At 38.8% G+C, this 22,019-nt stretch overlaps 3 protein-coding genes across 7 annotated transcripts; all 3 read left to right on the forward strand.

The window, feature by feature from the left end:
• Nucleotides 1-397: 397 nt before the first annotated feature.
• On the forward strand, nucleotides 398-2,438 carry LOC103450670 (protein ALP1-like). The gene has a single exon (XM_008390046.4). The coding sequence runs from the start codon at nucleotides 589-591 to the stop codon at nucleotides 2,260-2,262; it is 1,674 nt and encodes a 557-aa protein (XP_008388268.2). The 5' UTR covers nucleotides 398-588; the 3' UTR covers nucleotides 2,263-2,438.
• A 3,029-nt stretch (nucleotides 2,439-5,467) lies between these two features.
• LOC103450679 (uncharacterized) lies at nucleotides 5,468-10,405 on the forward strand. 2 transcript variants are annotated; one of them, XM_008390056.4, is made up of 13 exons: nucleotides 5,468-5,753; nucleotides 6,895-7,069; nucleotides 7,324-7,407; nucleotides 7,551-7,792; nucleotides 7,924-8,167; nucleotides 8,338-8,417; nucleotides 8,524-8,608; nucleotides 8,766-8,891; nucleotides 8,988-9,101; nucleotides 9,220-9,267; nucleotides 9,570-9,654; nucleotides 9,802-9,852; nucleotides 9,939-10,405. In XM_008390056.4, the coding sequence occupies exons 1-13, from the start codon at nucleotides 5,584-5,586 to the stop codon at nucleotides 10,028-10,030; spliced, it is 1,596 nt and encodes a 531-aa protein (XP_008388278.2). In that variant the 5' UTR covers nucleotides 5,468-5,583; the 3' UTR covers nucleotides 10,031-10,405. The 2 variants fall into 2 exon arrangements, with proteins under 2 accessions (XP_008388278.2, XP_028944568.1); XM_029088735.2 differs by having other exon boundaries at nucleotides 5,483-5,753; nucleotides 9,570-9,672.
• A 1,494-nt stretch (nucleotides 10,406-11,899) lies between these two features.
• LOC103406943 (uncharacterized) lies at nucleotides 11,900-21,594 on the forward strand. Of its 4 annotated transcripts, none has more exons than XM_029088750.2 (15): nucleotides 11,900-12,124; nucleotides 13,879-14,412; nucleotides 14,490-14,769; nucleotides 15,386-15,684; nucleotides 16,884-17,066; nucleotides 17,252-18,007; nucleotides 18,120-18,214; nucleotides 18,317-18,376; nucleotides 18,462-18,550; nucleotides 18,734-19,294; nucleotides 19,385-19,459; nucleotides 19,629-19,699; nucleotides 19,781-19,838; nucleotides 20,054-20,273; nucleotides 20,475-21,594. In XM_029088750.2, exons 2-15 carry the CDS (start codon nucleotides 13,997-13,999, stop codon nucleotides 21,188-21,190), a joined length of 3,879 nt encoding a protein of 1,292 aa, XP_028944583.1. In that variant the 5' UTR covers nucleotides 11,900-12,124; nucleotides 13,879-13,996; the 3' UTR covers nucleotides 21,191-21,594. The 4 variants fall into 4 exon arrangements, with proteins under 4 accessions (XP_028944583.1, XP_028944597.1, XP_028944594.1 ...); XM_029088764.2 differs by having other exon boundaries at nucleotides 19,400-19,459; XM_029088761.2 differs by having other exon boundaries at nucleotides 11,908-12,124; nucleotides 18,326-18,376.
• Nucleotides 21,595-22,019: the final 425 nt, after the last annotated feature.

Genomic DNA, 22,019 nt, shown 5'->3' on the forward strand with positions numbered 1-22,019 from the left:
AACCTTCATTGGCCCGAAACAATCAATTGTTTTTAACACTCATTGCTCGCAAATGATTACGCATGTATTTTAGAGTTCGTTTAATAGTCCTACTAATTTTATCGTTACAAAAACATACCCGTACGACAAAACCCAACCAATTTAATTCAAAAACCTTCTTTAGCGCACAACAATCAAATTTACTTGACATCTCATCATTAGCTTGTAAATGACTACAGGCACTCAGTGTTTACTAACCATCCAAAAACAAAATAGAGTTTTGTTCAAAAAAAAAAAAAAAAAAACTTAAAATAGTGAACCTTTGGGGGTTCTTTTTGGCGACAAAAAATTGTTTTGCAATTGAGTACAAGCAAAGTCACCATTTCTCTTATTCTCCCCCCTTTTCCCCTCTTTCCTTCTTCCTTCCCCAAAAACGAAACTTCCCCGTCCCCTTCCCTCCCCTTCCAAATTCCCATCGTTTATCCCAAAAACCACCGCCCCCAAAACTCCAACCGCGTAAAAGCTCTCTTCCAAAAGGGTCAAGTCCAAGTCAAAAGCCTCCCCACTCCGCGTTCACACCTGCGTACACGCCTCCCGCGGGTATAAAATATGTCCCCAGTCCAATTCCTCCAACCAACAACTCCATCTCCACCAGTTCACCTCCGCACTCGCAATTCGAATTCACACAGGCATTTCGTCAAACACCTTTCAGACCCATCAAAGTCCACGCCTTTAATGGAAATTACTCCGTTCCCACTTCTTAATCAAGAAGATTACACCCATTTCTACACCCTGTTCACTGACATGGACGAATTCGACATAAATGGAGGGAATCACAACCTGAAGAAGCGAAGAAAGGACGACGGAAGCAATAATGGTATTGGTGGCGGCGCTGGAGCCGCTCCGGGAGCAATGAGCGACATACTGGCTTCGCTGATTCTGCTGGACGAGGAGGAGAAGCAGGAGCAGGAGAGCTACTTGGTCGAAGCCCAGCAGGAAAGATTGATGCTTGAAGCTAATCACAGGCAGAAGACTCAAGCTATGGAGGAGTATTACACTGATCTTCAGCAGTATCATTCTCAATCTGATGAATCGGAGCAGTCGAGGGCGAAACGGAGTCGGCAGTCCGCTTCCGCTGCAGCCGCTGCGGCCACTGCCGCAGCTGAGACATCCGCGGCTGGTCCGGAAGCGAGTTCGAGTGCTACGATTCCGGGTCCACACAGGAGGCTTTGGGTGAAGGACAGGTCCAAGGTGTGGTGGGAGAATTTGGGCCACCCAGATGTTCCAGAGGAGGAGTTTCGAAAGGCGTTTCGGATGAGCAAGGGAACGTTCGACATGATATGCGCGGAGCTGGAGTTGGCGGTTTTCAAGAAGAACACAATGCTGCGCGAGGCGATTCCGGTGCGGCAGCGTGTGGCTGTGTGCATATATCGGCTTGCCACCGGGGAGCCGCTCCGGGAGGTTTCCAAACGTTTCGGGCTTGGAATCTCCACCTGCCACAAGCTGGTTCTGGAAGTTTGCCTTGCTATCAAGACTGTCTTGATGCCCAAATTTCTCCAGTGGCCGGACGAAGGCAGGATGCAGGAAATCAAGGAGGAGTTCGAGACCATTTCCGGAATTCCAAACGTTGCTGGGTCTATGTACACCACCCACATTCCAATTATTGCTCCAAAGGTGAACGTGGCGGCGTATTTCAACAAGCGACACACGGAACGCAACCAGAAGACTTCGTATTCGATCACGGTTCAAGGGGTTGTCGATCCGAGAGGCGTTTTCACCGACGTTTGCATCGGCTGGCCGGGTTCGATGCCTGACGAACAGGTGCTGGAGAAGTCTGCATTGTACCAGAGAGCAACCAGAGGACTATTGAAGGATGTGTGGATTGTAGGAAATGCTGGGTTTCCTCTGATGGATTGGGTGCTGGTTCCTTACACCCACCAGAACTTGACGTGGACCCAGCACGCATTCAACGAGAAAATAGGTGAAGTCGAAAGGGTGACTAAAGATGCATTTGCAAAGTTGAAAGGGAGGTGGTCATGCTTGCAGAAGAGGACTGAGGTCAAACTGCAGGACTTGCCTGTGGTGCTTGGAGCCTGCTGTGTTTTGCACAATATCTGTGCAATGAGGAATGAGGTGCTCGATCCCGAGTTCGGGTTCGAGCTCTTCGACGATGTGGTGACACCGGTGAATAGTCTGAGGTCGGCGGGTTCGGTGCAGGCGAGGGATCACATTGCTCATAATTTGTTGCACCATGGCCTTGCTGCAGGCACTGGTTTTCTGTAGGGGGTGCTTTTGAGTTTCAGCTTTAGTATTGTGCTTTTAGGCTTTTGGCGGTGTCTTTGTTGTAGTTATATTGTAGAGTAAAAGATTATACGGAGAGAAATATAGTTTGGCTTTTGATTAGCTTTGTGTATAAGTATATTATCTTAATCAATATAGTTCGTTCTTCATTTTTGCCATCTGAAATTCTAAATCTGGTTTCGAAGTTTGAGCGACCATAGTTGAGATTCTTGATTATGTTGAAAAGAAAATTTGTCGTATCACCAATTGTATCTAACTGTGCATCTATTTCTCTAACTTTGAAGTTTGAGTTTGTAAATTGGTCGAGATTTTGATTTATGGTTTCATCGTCGACATTCTGGAGTTTGCATGATTAGAACTAGATGAGATTTTCAATTACGTTGTCAAGAGAAAAGTTGACATATTCAATTCCGTTGCCAAGACAAAAGTTGATGCATCACCAATTATATACAACTTTGTGCCTATCTCTCTAACTTAAAAAGTATGAGTAATTGGAATTCTTGATTACATTGAAGAAAAAATTTATCGTGTCACCAGTTGTATATAATTGTGCATCTATCTCCTTTATTCTAAAGTTTGAGAGCTTATAATCCTATATGAGAATTTTAAGTCAGATTGTCAAGAGAGAATTTCTTGTAACATCGCTTGTATATAATCATGCATCTCTCATTACGCGCTTACCTACTCGGTCACGTATCATGAAGATAGATACAAACGAAAATACAAACATTGTCAACCATGTAACTTTTAGTTCTTGGCCATATCAGGCTACCATAATATGCAGACCCCAAAGAACCAAGTATTGACAGAATTTGTGATGTCATAAACTCCCATTTTTCAACATGGCAAATCCCTTTTGCAGTCTCTAATTTTATCAACTTTTGGTCCAACAAGCTGATTGGAACGCGGTTTCCCCTGGCACTTGCACAACAACAATTCTCATTTGCTTTCCTCTGAGTCTCTGACCTTTTAATTATTTGCATCAGATTAGTAATTCTGGTCTCCTCTGTTCTTTGACTTTTACCAACCCTTCCTTGGCAAATTCGCAGTGATGGGGAAGACTTTTACTAACCCTTTCTTGGCAAATTGATAGTGATGGGGAAGTTTGGGGTTATTGAGTTTTTTTTTTTTAAATTACTTCTACCGTGCTGTAAGAATAAATAGTTGTGAAAAAAAACAGACAGGTGTTTGGTAAACTGTAATGCTAAAAGTGCATTTTGCGAAAAAATGATAGGGGTATGATTGTCAGTATGAAAGTTTAATTAATTGGTATTATTCACCTGCCTGCAATGAAAAAATTGTTTTTTTGAGAAGTATATGTAAAGCTGCTGCTGCTTTATACTGTTTTGGACCCATGATTTTGAAAAGAAAAAAAGTTATTTTAAGCAATTCCAAACCAGTCCTACAAATCTATTTTATAAATTAATTAATCACTTTTACTAGATTGAACATTTTAAATTTACATTAGTTTTGTTCCGGGTTGAATATGTCTTGTTATCTGTTGTTTGTTCACTTGTATCGTTACGAGAAAGACGTAGACATACTACTGTGGATCATTTAAGAATTTATGCCCCTAGTTTAGGGAGTGATGGAAACCTTGTTGTGACATGATGTTTATAGCCAGTTGGGTTTGCTGGTCTGCATTTGGAAGTTGATTACATCATCTGCCTCTTTCAAAATATTTGCAGTGATCGAACAGGGCTTCTCTGCTTTTGCTTGATTGACATTTATTGAAGAGAAGCCTTTGATTAAGAATGTAAAATCTAATTTGGAAATAACTTTTGTGTCACTGTTTTATATATTATTGTGTCGGTCTCTTTCCTCCTGTATTATATTACATTGATGGGCACAAATAGAGGCAAATGTATATACATTTCTCCTATGGTAATCTAGGTTGGCACAAAGGTGTATACATTCATTCCGTAATAATACAAATAGAGACATAGGTGTATACATTCTTTTCGTGATGATATAGATAAGGACATAGGTGTATACATTCCTTCCGTGATGATACATATAGACACAAATGCATTCTTTTTGTCATGATACAGATAGAGACATAAGTATATATATTCCTTTCGTGATGATACAGATAGAGACATAGGTGTATACATTCATTATGTGATGATGCATATAGACACGAAGCTGTGTGCATTCTTTCTGTGATGATAAAGATATAAACAACAGTGTATACATTCCCCTGTGATGATACAGATAGAAACAAATTTGTATACATTCCACATGTGATAATACAGAAAGACACAAAGATGTATGCATTACTTTCATGATGATACATATAGAGACAAAGGTGAATACATTCCTCTCGTGATGATACAAATAGAAACAAATGTATAGTCATTCCACCTGTGATGATACAGATAGATACAAAGGTGTATGCATTCCTTCCGTGATGATACAGATAGAGACAAAGGTATATGCATTCCCCCTCCCCCCCCCCCCCCCGTGACGATACAGTGTATACATTCCTTTCGTGATGTTACAGATAGACAAAAAGATATATACATTCCTCTCGTGATGATACAGATAGAAACAAATGTATAGTCATTCCACCTGTGATGATACAGATAGACACAAAGGTGTATGCATTCCTTCCGTGATGATACAGATAGAGACAAAGGTATATGCATTCCCCCCGTGACGATACAGTGTATACATTCATTTCATGATGTTACAGATAGACAAAAAGATATATACATTCCTCCCGTAAAGACAAATACAAATGAACGAACATACATATACACCTTGACATGCAAGTTTTAACATTTTGAGGGCAATTTCATTACCTCCCCAAATTTCACTTTTTGCAATGACTGTCATTGAGAAAGTTCATTGCACCTGCAAAACTGCCTACTAACAACTATGAAATATTTGGTTTCCAGTTTTAGAAACTACCATTTTTCTAAATATGATTATTTATAATTTTTCTTTTCCAAAATAGGATTCTTTATAAATTAAGGAATAAAAATTGGTTAATTCCCTTTTTTTTTTCTTTTTAATAAAAAGAGAATATATTTTAGTTGTACTTAACATGCTCTGCCACCTGAGAAATGCCACCCAAGAGAGAGTCCAACCGTACGAACCCAGGAACAACCAACTGGAGGTGGACACGTGTCAGACAGACAAAATAGACGTTGGTGGAGAGGAAAATATAAAAATTAGTTGTTGAAGCTGTTTTTGGAGGGGTCTTATTCTCAATCGTCCCGGGGTTTTTGCTTCGTTGTCACTCGTCACAATCATCCAAATTTCTCAAGCCACAGAGAGAGAGAGAGAGAGAGAGAGAGGATGGAGAACCATAAGCAGATGGAGAAGGACGAGGCGGGGCCCATGGCGGTGGAGGAGGAGGACGGGCAGGTGGGGTCCAGCCTGACCCTGGAGAGGGTGGCTGCGGCCAAGCAATTCATAGAGAGCCACTACAAGGCTCAGATGAAGCACATCCAGGATCGTAAACAGAGGTTGGAAAAAGAAAAAAAAAAAAAGACATCAACTTTTGTTGTTTTTACTGTTTTTAAGGATCTTTCTGCCTTGCCCGGTTCTTGTTTTTGCAATTTCAGCTGGTTTTTTGCGATCAATTTTTTTTTTTCCGGGTATTTTATTTTCTTTTTGTTCGAATGGAAAGTATTGATTTTTCTGAGAAATGAGGGTGTTTCTTTGACTGCCTTTGGAATTGCATTCCTGGAACGAGTTGGAATTTGATTGGTTTTACTTTTTTTTTTTGGAAATGTGGTTCTTCGAAAATTCCTAAATCATTGTGCTTTTGAAATGCATATGCTTGCATGAACTGAAAGTAATTGTTGTTTACTTATCGGATTGTGTTTAGATTTTGTAACAGCGCATACGATGTTGACAAAGTACAAACCTTTTAAGGAATACCAAATATGAAATATGATAAGAGTTTGGTTGCTGAATGACATTGCAGATTAGTAAAGAATTGCCTAGTGACGGTTATTAGTTTTGAGGCAGCTGCGCAAAGATTTTATCTACAAATCCTTAGTTGGAAAAGTATTTGGTTATTGGTTTGTTATGATTTTAATCACCTTAGACGAATTATTTGGCGGTTGACTGTGTGATTGAGGCCCTTTGGTTTAGCAATGAGCGAGAGACATGTTTCATAACATAAAATGGGTGGTGGCTGTCGTCGGTTCTTTATGGATTGTTTGGATTATTTCTCGGTTGTGTTTTTCTCATGCATTTTTTCATCAGGTGTATAATTTGTGTTCGTATTTCAACTTGTGCATCGTAGAGTAGCAGGAAGAGAGTGCTGAAAAGGCTAAATGTTTGAGTTCTTAGGCAATAGAATGCGTCTGTTAGTATGGTTATTTCTGCAGTGTTTCACCTTTATCTTTAATGCCTGATCTGTTCTTTTTCAGGGGTCCGTTATGGCAGTTCTGCTTCCTACACACTCTTGCATTCATGCCACATAAACTTTATATCGCTAGTGTTGAATATGTTCTTGTTTTGTTATATGGTTTTAGAGTCCAATAGTTGTGATGTGCCTCCACCGCTGGTAATTAAAGTGAATTTGGCAATGGTTAGAGGATAAAGGTTCTGTCTTTGATCTTGATATCCGCCCTCAAATGTGTTCACTGTTTCCAGGCGCTCGGTGCTGGAAAAGAAGTTGGCATCTGAACATGTACCGGAGGAGGAACAGATCAATTTGTTGAAGGATTTGGAGCGCACAGAGACTCAATACATACGCCTTAAAAGGCACAAAATTTGTGTAGATGATTTTGACCTTCTGGCCATAATTGGGAGAGGGGCCTTTGGAGAGGTTAGAGATATGCATCTCTTAGAACTTGCATAGGTGCTAGGTGTAAAAGATTTTAATTTCCTTTTCAACATATAATATACAGAGAAAGTGAGTATAAGCTTGTTTCAGTCACCCTCGAGTTGTGTACTGTTACAATACGCTGATTATTTTCTAAAACAAATCATTTTCATTTTCTTTGTCGTAGTTTTTTTTTTATTCTTTGGTTTATGTTTGATAATTTCTTGATAAATAATCTTTTTATTAATATTTTGCAGGTTAGACTGTGCCGGGAGAAGAAATCTGGCAACATTTATGCCATGAAAAAGTTGAAGAAGTCAGAAATGCTCAGTAGGGGGCAGGTAATTATATGATATCAGGAGTTGATTTAATTTGACTTCTATTACCTTAAAGGAAAGAGAAGCTTCAATTAAAGGTTCTCAAATTTTCATCCATTACTTTTCGTGCAAATCCAGCGCTCACTGGTTGTCTATCCACAACGTAGGTTGAACATGTTAGAGCTGAAAGGAATTTGCTTGCAGAGGTTGCCAGTCATTGCATTGTGAAACTTTACTATTCCTTTCAAGATGCTGAATACTTGTATCTGGTCATGGAATATCTACCTGGTGGCGACATGATGACTTTGCTTATTAGAGAAGAGTCTTTGACTGAAACTGTCGCAAGATTTTACATTGCGCAAAGTGTTTTGGCCATAGAATCTATTCATAAACATAACTACATTCACAGGTTGGTTTATCCTGTTGGTTACAAGCTTGCCAACACCGGAAGTTGGATTCTCTTAAAGTACATTTTATTAATAAATGGTATATCAAGATAACATAATTTAACTCTTGCATTTGGTACGTCTATTTTTGCAGAGACATAAAACCAGACAATCTCCTGTTAGACAAAAACGGTCACATGAAGCTCTCTGATTTTGGTCTTTGCAAGCCTCTCGACTGCTCGAATTTATCTTCCATAAATGAAAATGAAGTGCTCGATGATGAGAACCTGAATGAGGCAATGGATATTGATGAATCCTTCCCTCAAACAAAAAATGGGAGGCGCTGGAAAAGCCCGCTTGAGCAACTTCAGCATTGGCAGATAAACAGGAGAACATTGGTACTCAAATGATCTTTTCTTTATCTTCTAATATGGAATTTCACCTCTCTTGCTCTTAGATTCTTAACTGGATAAGGTGAAAGCAACAAATGTTTGCTATTTGTGGATAATTAATACTGTGTAGATTTAAGATCCAATGTTTAATGCCATTTCCTTTGTTTCAATGGTAGGCATTTTCGACAGTTGGAACTCCAGATTACATCGCTCCAGAGGTATTGTTGAAGAAAGGATATGGCATGGAGTGTGACTGGTGAGTCCACGATTTTTGCAGCATTATTGGATTGTTATAGTAGCTAAAATATGGTGTGAGCAAGTTCGTTTTTGAATACTATTTCTCACCCAATTCCTGGTTGTAGGTGGTCGCTTGGTGCGATAATGTATGAGATGCTTGTTGGTTATCCTCCATTTTACTCTGATGATCCCGTCACAACATGCAGAAAGGTTAATTTGCAATCAGTTCACAGTTTTCTTATATGTTCGGATTCAAGTGCATCATGGCATATACCACAAACCTCTTTGAGGACTCACAGAATTACTAAAGTTTTATTGATAAATTCATATCTCGTGCATAATCTGACATATGGAACAATGCATGCAGATTGTACATTGGAAAAATCACTTGAAATTTCCTGTCGAGGCACGGTTGACACCTGAAGCAAAGGATCTGATCAAAAGGTTTCTTTGCGATGTTGAAAACAGACTTGGTAGAGCAGACCAAATTAAGGTATTTTGCCTCTATTTCAGATGAACTTTATGGTTTTACCCTCACATTGTTACACCATTCTGAATGAAATAGGTCCTCTTATTTTAAATGGATCAGGCTCATCCTTGGTTTAGAGATACTGCTTGGGACAGACTTTACGAGACGGAGGCAGCATTTAAACCAGAGGTCAACGATGAACTTGATACTCAAAACTTTATGAAGTATGATGAGGTAAGGTGTCAGATATATTCCTGTCTGCTTACTGCTCACGAAAACACCGACCTATACTAGTCACTATTAGTGAAGTACTGGATTGTGCCTTTGTGTCTAAAATTCAACTGTGCTGCAGGTGGATCCACCAGCACCTGGAAGAACTGGATCTGGACCCATGAGAAAGGTATGTTTCTCATAGCCAAAATTGAAGTGGCGTAATGTTGATTCATTATCCGGTGATGGCTTTCGCCATCTAAACGCTTAAAAGGGTCCATTTTGACTTACTAGATTAATAAAACAAGTTTTCTTTAGATTTTTGGGGTTTTGAACTTATCGAAAACATTGACTAATCTTCTTTTGGAGGCCGGTGTGCTTATTTCATGATCTTGTATGAAGGAACATTTTTATTCTTGAAGAAGGGAAAACGCGGAAAGAAAATTCCTGTTATATTAGTTTTTTATGCTTGTTCTGTATCTTTCTTTGCAGATGTTGTTGACTCCTAAAGATCTCAGTTTTGTTGGCTACACATACAAGAATTTTGAGGCTGTCAAAGGGTTACATCGTTCATCTGGTATGTCATTGTACCGAAGTACAGTTTTCTTCACCTCTCTCCTTTTCCTTTCTCTTTCTAGACTCAACATGCTACAAGTTTTAATTTAATGAGCAACGTCGTCTGCAATCTGCTAAATTTCCTGGATTATGTTCGTTACTGTTACAGATCTAAAGAGAAGTACATCGCTGAATCGGACATCTGTTGACTCTTCTCAAAGTAAGAAATCCTGACCCGAACTGGTCTCATTAACTGTAACTTTTATTTGTAATGTGCATGTAATAATCGACTGTGTTCCTGTCCAGGTGATTCTGTACTGGACTACTCCACCAAGTATCCCTCGTACGACATGGAAGCTCAGGTACTTACTGCACCAGAGGATGTCATGTCAGAGTGACTCACAGCGTCTCGTATGACAGGCGGACAGGGCCCTTCTAGGAACCTGCTGCGCACGCCTGCTTGTTTTTCCCAGTTGGGTTTTGCCCCGACCACCACATGATCAACACAGTTGACTGCTACATCTTGCAGAACTTCAAGTGTACAGTATTAGTAGAAGATCGTTAGAACTTTTTGTATCCGAGTAGGGGTGATATTTTTATCATGGTCCTGGCTACCCAGGTTGGCAATGTGCCTTCACTTGTGGCGGTTTTCGATCTTTCTTCTCTTTGATTGTCTAGGAAATTATGGCTGCTGAAACATAATTGAGTTTTTGATTCCTAAGTTTGAGGATGTTACTGATGTTGCAATCTTATAGTCTCATATATTTCCAATATTTATCTGGCTTCCCCTATGCCGTTTTTCTTTTTCTTTCTGGTATCATTTGGTATGCATACAGGACGGAACGGGACATGACAGGATAGGACGGAATGGAGAGGGAGCAAAGATGCCTTTAGATGGAAACAAGGAGGAAGAAGAAGGAGACGAAGATGTTATAATTTTGTATTACATGGATATGGAACGAGTCATTCCAGGAGGTGAGGTGGAACGAAAATTCACCCAAAACTCGTCCCGTGGAACAGCGTTCCACCCGTTTTAGGCGCACCAAATGTGGGACGGAATGGTCCCGTCCCACATACCAAACGGTACTAAGAAATCTCGATGGTACGAGGGAAAATACTTCTCCCATTCTCCGCGTCTTTAAATTTACCTTTTTTAAAAAAAAACCAAATCGTAGGTAAACATGACCAAGAGTCAATGCCGAAATGCATGTTGTTTCGAACAAAACAAACGCTCAGACAAATGCAAGGTGCAAGAGAGAGATTTACATGAAGCGGGATATCCATGGTGGATGAGTTCTAAAGTTTCGCATGTTGCCACATAGTTTAATTTTCTCCTATGGCTTCGCATGATTAGTTTGACACGGTACCACCTCGATGTCAATGTTTCACATAAAGTCCTCAGTTGCATGACATGGTTTAGATAGCATGAGTGGCTTCCAAAACATCAAACGTTGTAATGGCTGTGGGATGACAGAGGCTCTGATTCGTGCTTCAGTTTAAGACCGTTCGAAGCCCAAAAGAATCTGAACTACCCCGACGTTGTAAGAATAGTCTATGAATTGAAATTTAAAAATAAACATAACGAAATTATCCCATAAATAAACAGTTTGAATTGATAAATTACAGCAAAGAGTGATAAATTATAGCAAAGAGTGACGATGTTTTAAATACCTATTTTTGCATTTTGAGGGAGATGTACGAATGGAACCAAATAAGAAAACATGCCCAAACTAGGTACACATTTTTACGATATTACCATAAAGATTAGGATGTGAATTTTTTGTTTGCCTTCTATATAAACCTAAATTATAATACATGCACAAATATCCAAATTCTAAACCGTGCATACAAAACCGCACATGTTGTGTGACCAATTGTACGTGTTATAATTTGGCGACTTCTACACTATGTAATGTTTAACGATCGAACAAATATATACTGTAACGTTTTCAGTTATTTATAACTCAATTAACATCATAATCAAAAACTATTATTATATCACATTTTTAAATAAAAAAAGTTGATTTCAATTATTTTTTCTCACTAAGTAATATTTTTTTTTCAAATTACTCAATAATTGTCACTTCCTAATTCATCCCATGTGCATATATATACACATTCACACATATAGCTTCATACAATCATACATACATATATATTACATACATCCATGGAAGACTCTATGTAGCTGTTGTGAGCCGGCTCAACATATTGTTCCCAAACTACCCCCGCCCTCAATGTCCATTTTAATTCATCGGTAAAACGGAACATGGGTATAACTGTAATTTAACCGCCCCCCATTTGCATTGCCGATCAAAACACAGGGTTCGTCTTCGTCCTCCATGGCTTCGTACGAACCTTCGATTTCGAGCTCAGAACTCTAATTAGAACCCTTGGAATATTCGATTCCCGACGTATCTTCAAATCCCGAAATCAAAGAATCGCGCTTGCTTCGCCGCCAATTGGACATCATTGGCTCCGATTTTTGAAAGGTATAAGATTTGAATTTTGAACTTCAATTTCGATATAATTTTGCTCTATTTAAGTTCTGCGTGTCGAATTTTGGGTTGAATTTTTTACGTGTGATTGAAGGTTTGTAATGCTTGATTTGTAATGCTTGATTTATCTAGGGTTTCGTGGATTCAGCTTCCAGGGTTCCATTTTGTATCTGCGAATTTTTTGGGGGTTTTAAGGTTTTTTTAATTAATGAAGTGAAATTATAGAAAAATTTAAGCTTAGGATGCAATGAAGTACAAAATCTTAACTGTAGACCAAAATTTGAAATTTTTATGTGACTATCTGTTTGTTTTGATAGGTATGTTTTGTTGATTGGAATGGAGAATGATTGATGAAAAATTAGGAAATAGTAGTCTCGTTGAGTGAAATTTAGCGCGAAAGACATTGAACTTACAAATCGTACTTCAGCTAGAATAATCCACCTAAAAAAAAAACTGGGGGGAAAATTTTATTTTCATGGAAGGGAAGATGATAAATGTAAAAGGCACCTATGGTGACTATGGCGTTACTTAGAGATAGCTGTGCTCATTTCATTATCTCAGGTTCTTTTTGAGGTTAAAAGAGAATGACGGTCCATATTGATTATTCTAGCTCAAGAGTAATGTTACTTGAGCCGTCATATGGGTGTTGGTGATAGCATGTTCCATTTGGTGTGTTCATTATCTAAGTTACTTTTTATTGGTCAATGAGCTACTTATGGAGTGTCAACTGGAACTGTGAAACTCATAATTAAATAGTATCAACAAGTAATTCATTTTTATGTCAGCTTATATGATTCTCCTTAGATCTTTGGTGTGCTCTTATTTTAATGAACATGTTATAAAATTCGGGGGATAGACCTGGGAGGAGATTGACCAAAGGAGACTCTTTTTACTGATTGTTTGGTTGGGTGTGCCCTTCGTTACCCTGGAGAAGCCATACCTCAAGAAGTTTAATCAAATCATTGCCAAACACTCAAGAATGGAACACTACCCCAGTTTGGTAAATTGTGCAAAATTGAAGTTAAAATGCTTTCTATTTACTTCGGCTTATCTGCTTTGTGCCTGAATTTACTGATCTTAATCAAATATAATCTTGCTGATCGGAATAATGTTAACATTAATGGAGCTGCAACCATAATGATACGCTCATGCTTTGGTTCCTGCGCAAAATTCTCATATTGCATGCACGTCAGTTGCATTTATTTTTGTTTATATTGTGTCTTGTTTGTGACGGTCTCGTGGTTTCTGGGCTGTAATGCTAGATTGCTTATATATCAGGGATATGTGGTAATCTTTCTCGTGTGGGTTGCTTCACCAATTCACTTTTATGGATGTAACAAGATTGAACATCTAATATAAGGCTTAATTTCTTTCCTTCTTCTTCATTTTGGATCAGGGAGCTTGCGAGTTTGTTTGAATCCTTTAGGTTTGTGTTATGTGGACAAGTTCTTTGAGATTAAATTACCCTTACTTCAAATTTAAATGTGATCTTTTCAACTTGTTTTACCCTTGAAAGAAGAAATTATTAATTAATGTTCTCTATGGTTTATGCATCTCAGTCCAGTTTTTTGTTTATACATTTTTGCAATTGGTTACTTCATGTTATGTTTCCCATCATTCTTTCTTTTCTTTCAGCATTCAGGATTAAAAATGACTACCCATCCTATGATAGGTGAAAACTTGATCAATAGTTTGAAAAAAGAGAACAGGGACTTGGCTTTGTATCTGATGATCCTTATCTGTTTCAGGTGTATTGCCCAGTCATTGTTCTTAAAAGTTTGGGCTTTATGTGCCGTTGTGCGTCTTTGTCATGCACCTCTGTATTTTCTGGCTTTGTGACTCGGATATTGTGTGGAAATTGATGCAATGGCAACTTCTAGCAAGTTTGATCTCTCGTCTGGTAGCCCAGATAGACCATTATACACCAGTGGGCAGCGAGGATCCCACATAGCTGCTCAATTGGACAGATCTGGTAGCTTTCGCGAAAGCATGGAAAATCCAATGTTATCTTCACTTCCAAACATGTCAAGAAGCACGTCTGCAGTAACACAAGGAGATGTAACGAACTTCTTCCAGTGTTTACGCTTTGATCCAAAATTGGTTGCTGCAGAGCACAAGTCTAACAGACAAGGGGACTTAAAAAGACTTATGAGCGTCGCTCTTAGCATTTCACCTGATGAATCTCCATCTGCTTCGGTAAAAGGAAAGTTGCTACTGTCTCCAATTCCGGAGGAAATCAAACGAGTTAAGGCTGGTCTGCGTGAAAGCTCTATTAAGGCCAGGTAGTTCTGTGTATGTTTTGCAATCTGGTTTGTCGTTGTGACTTTCAACTACTCCATAACATTGAATAATTGTACAGGGAACGTGTAAAAACTTTCAATGAAGCCTTATCTGTATTCAACAAGGTTTTCCCAAGCATACCATCTAAGAAGAGATCAAGAGCAGAAAGTTTTTCTAATGAACGTTCTAGTTCGATGCTATCGAGTGATCGGTCAGTCCTAGGGCCAAATATGGGAAAGATTGGTATTCAGAATCATGCTGTCTCAGGTGGTTTTGAACTTGAGCAACAAAAGTCAGAAGAAAGGACAAAGAACACTATCCCAAACAAACGCACTCGTACTTCTTTGGTGGATGCGAGGGTTCGTATTTTGAAAAAATTCTGCTACGTTTCCTTTTTTGACTCGTCTTGTTTATATAATAATAATTTATTGAGCATTGTATATGCATGTCTTGTTCAGAATTAGCTTCTAGGTACTATTTTACTTGCGGTTGTGGCTAAACTATGTTTTGTTTAAAGATTCCTTAGAAATCATCATAAGCTGTTGTGATTATTGTATGTAGCTACAGGGCTTATGGGCTTATTTGAATGCTTAACATTGATCTAATCTGGAACCTTCTTCCACTTAAATATCGCTTTCAAATGTCATGAGTAGGAATATCTTTATTTGAATGAGTTGGGTTATGGTACTGAAAGGTAGTTTGCTTTTGTGCATTATAGTAGATTTTGATATATGTAGTATTTTTGTTTATTTTTCTTGGAATTATAGTGCATATATGATTGCATATAATTATGATTCTGCATGCTAGTTTAGCTCTGTTTTATTGTTCTCAAGCTGTGGATTGGGTTGGGCATTGCATTTGGTTTTTGTGCTTTTAACCATATGCATTCCACTTGCTAATCCATGAATTGATAATGTCTGTTGTGATCTTTAAGTTCCTCCATTAATATTTGCTGCACTCTTATGATAACTGTAGATGGATGTGCGGAGTACTTCTCTTGTGCGGCCATCTGGGGCTGTAGACAAGGATAGGGAAATGCCAAGGCTTGCAAGTAGTGGTGCAGTTCAGGGAGAGGATCGAAATTTATCTGTCAGTGTTGATGGCTGGGAAAAGTCAAAAATGAAGAAGAAGCGTTCCGGGATAAAGCCAGATGCTTCTCCAAGTATGGTATCCAGTAAACCAATTGATGGCTACCGTGAAACTAAACAGGGAATGCAGCAAAGGCCTGTGAATGATGTGCGTTCAAGGTCAAATAATGACTCCCATGGGTTTAGGTATGACTTCTTAAAGAACGACTTGCTCTTCCCATAAGGACAGATTGACCCCATCACTTTAAATTGTATTCCTTCATGTTTTAGGTTAATTTGATTGGCATTTTCGCAGTTTTTAGATTTTTATTTCTAAAAGGAACTGAGGAATAAGTAGTTCTTTTTGGGTCAACTTACTGGTAAGAAGTCTCAGTGATTTTCAATGCTAACGAACTTATGCTTATTGTTTATATATTTCCACTGAGGATCCATAGTGGATGTAATAGTTCTTTAAACGTTGTGCAAGTTGTTGTTTGTCACCTTTCAATCACCATTTATGTATAGAGGTTGCACAACATATGCAAAATTTGAAAGTGCCAAGGTTGCATTTTATGTATCTGAGCGGTAGGTCTCGGGTTCGAGACTTAGGAGCAGCCTCTCCATAAAATGGGGGTAAGGCTAGCCGACATTCACCTCTCCCAAACCCTGCGTAAAGCGGGAGCCTTGTGCACTGGGTACAACCTTTTTTTTTTATATTTGGATATTGATGATAAAGAGATAACTTGTAGACACAACTTGACATCACCCTCAAAAAGTTGTAAAAGGGTTGGATGAATCAGACAAAAGAATGACACCAGATTATATGGTTTTAGTTATTTTTCCTCATATGTAAAACGATACTATTTCTTCATTTCCGTGTTTTCATTTGAGTTGTATTGTCCAATTATTTAAGGAAAACGTGTTAATATTTTTTGGTCAGATTCTCTGAATCTGAAAAGCCATGTTTAGAAATTGTAGGCAAATTATGCCTTTTATAATATAATTACTATCTAAGAGTTCGGTACTTGTAATCTTGATCTGATGATAAAAGAGGCGATGTGCTTGGTGTTAACAATTGCCCGAAGGATATCTGTATCGTTGTGGAGTCCTTTGTCTAACAGTAGTGATTGTTTAAACTTCTGCCGTTATTGACAAGAATGAACCCCGTGATTGGAACTGGAATGGATAACCCAGGACTCTCTTCTGGGCTTTCACCTCATAGTACAGAGAGCAAAAGGTTTTTTCTGTCATATGAAAACGTTTTTAAAAATGGGTGAATTGAAGGATCAATCTTCTTGTTGTTGACATGTTATTTTGTTGAAATTTTACATATTTATTTTGTTTTGTTGATTGATTTTTGTGATATACTGCCTGAGAGGTAATGCTAACACCTTGTATTTTTATAGGCCAGGAGTCACTAATGGAGCTCTTGGAGTCGGAAAGTCTGACGGAATCTCGCAACCAACTGGCTTCGGCTTTCGTTCATCCATTCCTAAGACTGAACCAGACAATTCTTCCCTTATCACTGATAAGAGAGATCGCCCTATTGGTACAGATAAGGAAAGGGCAAACCACAGAGCTGCTAATAAGTAAGCATAGCTGCCTTAGTATTTACTCACGTGGTTATCTTCTGGAATGGTGTTTTGCTGCTTGTTAAGGGCTTAAAGCTGCATATTTATTTCTAGCTCCGTTCCTCGTATTTATGTAGTAATTTCTTTTTTTTTTAGTATGAGACTGCATTGATGTCTTTCTTTTTATATTGTATTTCTTTTAGGGCTAGTGTCCGTGATGATTTTAATTCAGCTAGTCCTACCTCAAGCACAAAGATGAACACTTCTGTTCGGGCTCCACGATCAGGCTCAGGTGTGGCACCCAAGTTGTCCCCAGTTGTTAATCGAGCAAATGTTCCTAATGATTGGGAGATTTCTCATTGTACGAATAAGCCCCCTGCTGCCGTTGGAGCTAACAATCGCAAACGCATGACATCAGCACGATCTTCGTCTCCACCTGTTGCTCAATGGGCTGGCCAGAGACCACAAAAGATCTCCCGTACTGCAAGGCGATCAAATTTTGTTCCTGTTGTTTCAAGTAATGAGGGAACCCCTCCTATGGATAGTCCATCTGATGTTACTGGTGGTGACATTGGGCTGGGATTTGCCAAACGCCTGCCTGGAAGTTCTCCTCAGCAGGTTAAGTTAAAAGCCGATCCTTTGTCTTCTGCTGCACTTTCCGAGAGTGAGGAGTCGGGAGCTGCTGATATTAAATCCAGAGATAAAGTCAAAAAGACTGATGAGATAGATGAGAAAGTTGGACAGAATGTTCAAAAGATGTCCACTCTGGTCTTGCCATCAAGAAAGAATAAGCTGGTTACTGGGGAAGACCTTGGAGATGGTGTTCGGAGGCAAGGGAGGACAGGGCGAGGTTTTAGTTCCACAAGGGCTCTCATGCCAATGACTGTCGAGAAGGTTGGAAATGTTGGAACAGCAAAACAGCTAAGAAGTTCCAGGCTTGGTTTTGACAAGAGTGAAAGGTTTAAATATTGTACTTCTGTATATTTATCTGACTGTCATATAAATATCCTGTTTATTTTGTAACATTTAATATTTGGGATTGACTCATATTTAATATAAATTGTTACACAGCAAGGCAGGCCGACCGCCAACTAGGAGACTTTCTGATCGAAAGGCCTATACACGTCAAAAGCACACAGCAATCAATGCAGCAGCAGATTTTCTTGGTAGGGAAACCTTTAAATTTATGAAGGAATAAATTTTTGACTTTATCTTTGTTTACTTTAGTGTTTATTGTTCCTTATTCACTCTTGTTGCAATTTCCTAAGTGGGATCAGATGATGGACATGAAGAGCTTTTGGCTGCTGCAAATGCTGTTGTTAATTCTGGTGCCTTTCTCATTGATCACTTTTGTTTTTACCCTTTTCCAGCATTTAATGTTTTGTTGAATTAATAGTTCTATTATTGCCGCAGCTCTTTCCTTCTCCAACTCATTTTGGGGGCAAATGGAGCCATATTTTAGTTTGTTATCTGATGCCGACATAGCTTTCCTGAAGCAACAGGTGATGGCCTGCTTTAATTAGAGGGGATGAAGGAATATATGTTGTTATTTTCTTGAAAAATGATGTCTGTAAACAATGTCATGTCACTAAAATGTTTTATTTGGTATTTATATTCATGGGTCAACTATACCTCTGTCTCTGCTGTGGATAATGAGGTCTTCTAATTTTCTATTGATTTACCAGGGCGACATTGAATCTAATGTGGCAACTCAAGTTCCTTCTAGTGTACATGGGAGCACTACTGTTGCTAATGGGCATGAAAAAATTGAATGTGAACCAAGGATTGGTGACTTCCATCCAGAACAATTTGTGCCAGGAACTGGAGATCATGCTGCAATTTCCCTCTGTCAGAGACTCTTAGCTGCATTGATTTCAGAGGAGGATTCTAGCGGTGTAAATGAAGACTTTACATTTGATTCATACGGAGTTGATTTTGATCTGGATGCAGAGGTGGAATCCAATGGTTTGGATTATCAATCACAAGATAACGTTCAGTTTGCTGGGCATACTGCTTTTAATGGTTATAGGATTACTGGGAGGCCAGAATATGATGAGCCAGAAGGTGTAGTGGGCATCCCAAACAAAGTAATGAGTTCAGACTTCGGTCACTTGCAAAATGGTTTCCTTTCAGACCCAGCGGTGATGCCTGGATTGGCCTGTTCAGAATTTCAGTATGGTAACATGTCGTTAGATCAAAAACTTGTCCTGGAGGTTCAAAGCGTTGGAATTTTTCCAGAGCTAGAGGTATGGTTCTAGAAGACGCTAATTTTATTTTATCCTTCCATAATATGGAATATTATTAATTATACATTTTTTTGCATAATCTTTGTTAAGCCTGATATGACACAGACGGAGGATGAAGGAATTGATGAGGAAATCAGGAAATTAGAGGCGAAGCACCATGAACAGGTATTTTCATGTTTAGTATTACTCTGTATTACAATGTATTATGGAATGGATATGCATAGGAGCTTATAGAAATTAATCGTGTGGATGTATTGGAAGTTATTAGTTACTGCGTTTCTGATTTTGTTGTTAAGGCTTCCATTTAATGTTTTTTTTTTTTTCAATGTAACAGATCTCCAAGAAGAAGGGCTTGCTGGATAGACTGATGAGGTCTGCCTCTGTGGCAGAAGAATTCCGAGAAAAGTAATTAATCCTTTATCCTGTGGTAATTTTGCTTAACTTTCTGTCCATCATGGTATAACGATTCAAATTGGTTTCATATAGGGAGCTTGAACAGCGTGCCCTTGACAAACTTGTTGGAATGGCTTATGAAAAGTATATGGTAATTTCTTTGACCTTCCATCGTCTTATTTTCTTTTTATGCAATACTCCTTGTAAGGTTTTCAGGATGCAAATTTAGGTGTAATAACTAGAGGGCTAGAGTTGTATCATTTAACTGATCCATAATAGATCCATAAAAGTAACGACTGTTTCTTAGGATGGCCCTTGTTACTGTCAAAGTTCTTGCTGTCTTTAACATATATATTTTTGTGATAGAATGCTTGGGGTCCTAATGCTACTGGTGGGAAGAGCTCCAGTAATAAAATGGCCAAGCAAGCTGCCTTAGCATTTGTTAAGCGGACATTAGACAGATGTGATGAATTTAAAAATACAGGGAAAAGCTGTTTCAGTGAACCCTTATATAGGGATATACTTCTTTCTGGCACACGACAAGCAGAGGCTATTGCAGAGGGTGGTAATGCCTCCAGGGATTCGGGTATTTCTTCTTATGCCTTTGAATGTAATATTGTGTATGTGCTTCCGTTCCATTATCTACTGATGCATTTTCTTCTATTACTTGTGTAATCAATTGCATAAGGGGATGAAGGACTTTGCACTCTGGGTATTTTCTTCCTTTTCTTTTTCAATCTCTATTGTTTGACATGTCTTTTTTTATTTCTTATTGTCTCTTCCGCAGCTTCCATGGGCTCCCAGCCAAGCTATTCACAGTTTAGTCAGAATGCGGATAATCTTAATGTCATCTCTTCAGATGTTTTTCAACCTTTAAATCACTTATCTGAACAAACTACTGGTAGAGAAGAGACGTGGTTTAACAGGGTCAAGAAGAGGGAGTTATCACTGGATGACGTAGGTAATAATATTGGAACTTCAATTGCTGCATCGGGTATGGGTGGTTCTTTAACGAGCAGTGCAAAAGGAAAGAGGAGTGAGAGGGATAGAGATGGAAAAGGGCACAACAGGGAGGTGCAATCTAGAAATGGAACTCCAAAAAGTGGTCGGCCAGCGGTATCTAATGCTAAAGGGGAAAGAAAGTCAAAGACGAAGCCTAAGCAGAAAACGCAACTATCTATTTCAGTAAATGGCCTCGTTGGCAAGCCATCAGAGCAACATAAACCGGCATTGCCTTCTGGATCAAAGTCAGGGGGAGTGACCGCCAGTAACAATGCCAAGGATAAGGATGAGTTTTCCGCGGATGTAATGGAGGATCCCATTGACCTGTCTCACCTGCAATTACCGGGAATGGATGTATTGGGTGGCCCTGACGATATTGATGACCAAGGGCAAGATTTGGGTTCGTGGTTGAATATCGATGATGACAATTTACAAGATCATGATTTTATGGGTCTTGAAATTCCGATGGATGACCTCTCAGACTTAAATATGATGGTTTGAAGTTGCTTCTCTGTATAGTCTTGTTCATTATACTATTGACAAATGAAACAAAATTGATGTTTCAAGAAATGATCAGTGATAAGAATAGTCATTGGAGTATCCACAGTCCCAGCTACACATGCATAGTCGTTTGGCTATCGGTCCACAGTTAGGTTATATAGATTCTTTCGTAGGCTCCTGCAAGTTAAATTTTGAGTGAACCTTTCGGATGTTTTGGATTTTGCTCCTGTATTAAGTTGGTTACTTTGACTGTAAAGATCTTTTTGTTCAAGGCACTAGTTAGTATGGCTTAGTGATTATATCTTAGCAAACAGTGTATCCTGCCTGTAGCGTTTACAAATCAGAGAACGTTGCCCTCTTGTACATACATTTTATATTCCTAATAAAAATCAGCTCTTAATTTATATGTATTATTCTCTAGCTGGCAAACTCATTATTTGAGGTTTTGCCTTCTGTATCTCTATTGGTTTATGATTGTTCTACAGGTATCTTCAGAGAATGCTCCTTTGACGTTTTGGTCGTCTCCAACTCAGCTTCCGCCACACTTGATTACTTTCGGTGTGTATACTGATGAGGCTTACTGATGGTAAGAAAATTTCCTTCCCCATTTTAGTTTTGCTTCTTATCAGACATCAGTTGCTGTAGATTTCAATTTAGTAGACTCGGTACTTTTCTGATATGATATACCGTACCTGGAATGATATGCACAGATGAACTTCCAAGTGCTTTTTGTGGACCTTGATTTCAGACCGCCGAGGTAAGTCTTTACTCCTAAGCCTATAGCTACTCCCGAACCTTGATCTGAATTTGTTTTGAATCTTGAGTTTGA

This window comes from Malus domestica, chromosome 02 (genome assembly GCF_042453785.1).
Source record: "Malus domestica chromosome 02, GDT2T_hap1".
NCBI classification, from domain to species: Eukaryota; Viridiplantae; Streptophyta; class Magnoliopsida; order Rosales; family Rosaceae; genus Malus; species Malus domestica.

Excerpts from the sequence above, each read along its gene's own strand:
- LOC103450670 (XM_008390046.4), top strand. The coding sequence starts at position 589 with ATGTCCCCAGTCCAATTCCTCCAACCAACAACTCCATCTCCACCAGTT.
- LOC103450679 (XM_029088735.2), top strand. The coding sequence starts at position 5,584 with ATGGAGAACCATAAGCAGATGGAGAAGGACGAGGCGGGGCCCATGGCG. Across the intron at positions 5,754-6,894 it reads ATCCAGGATCGTAAACAGAG|GCGCTCGGTGCTGGAAAAGA; the intron begins GTTGGAAAAAGA and ends CACTGTTTCCAG. Across the intron at positions 7,070-7,323 it reads GGAGAGGGGCCTTTGGAGAG|GTTAGACTGTGCCGGGAGAA; the intron begins GTTAGAGATATG and ends AATATTTTGCAG.
- LOC103406943 (XM_029088750.2), top strand. The coding sequence starts at position 13,997 with ATGGCAACTTCTAGCAAGTTTGATCTCTCGTCTGGTAGCCCAGATAGA. Across the intron at positions 14,413-14,489 it reads GAAAGCTCTATTAAGGCCAG|GGAACGTGTAAAAACTTTCA; the intron begins GTAGTTCTGTGT and ends ATAATTGTACAG. Across the intron at positions 19,700-19,780 it reads GCAGAAGAATTCCGAGAAAA|GGAGCTTGAACAGCGTGCCC; the intron begins GTAATTAATCCT and ends GGTTTCATATAG.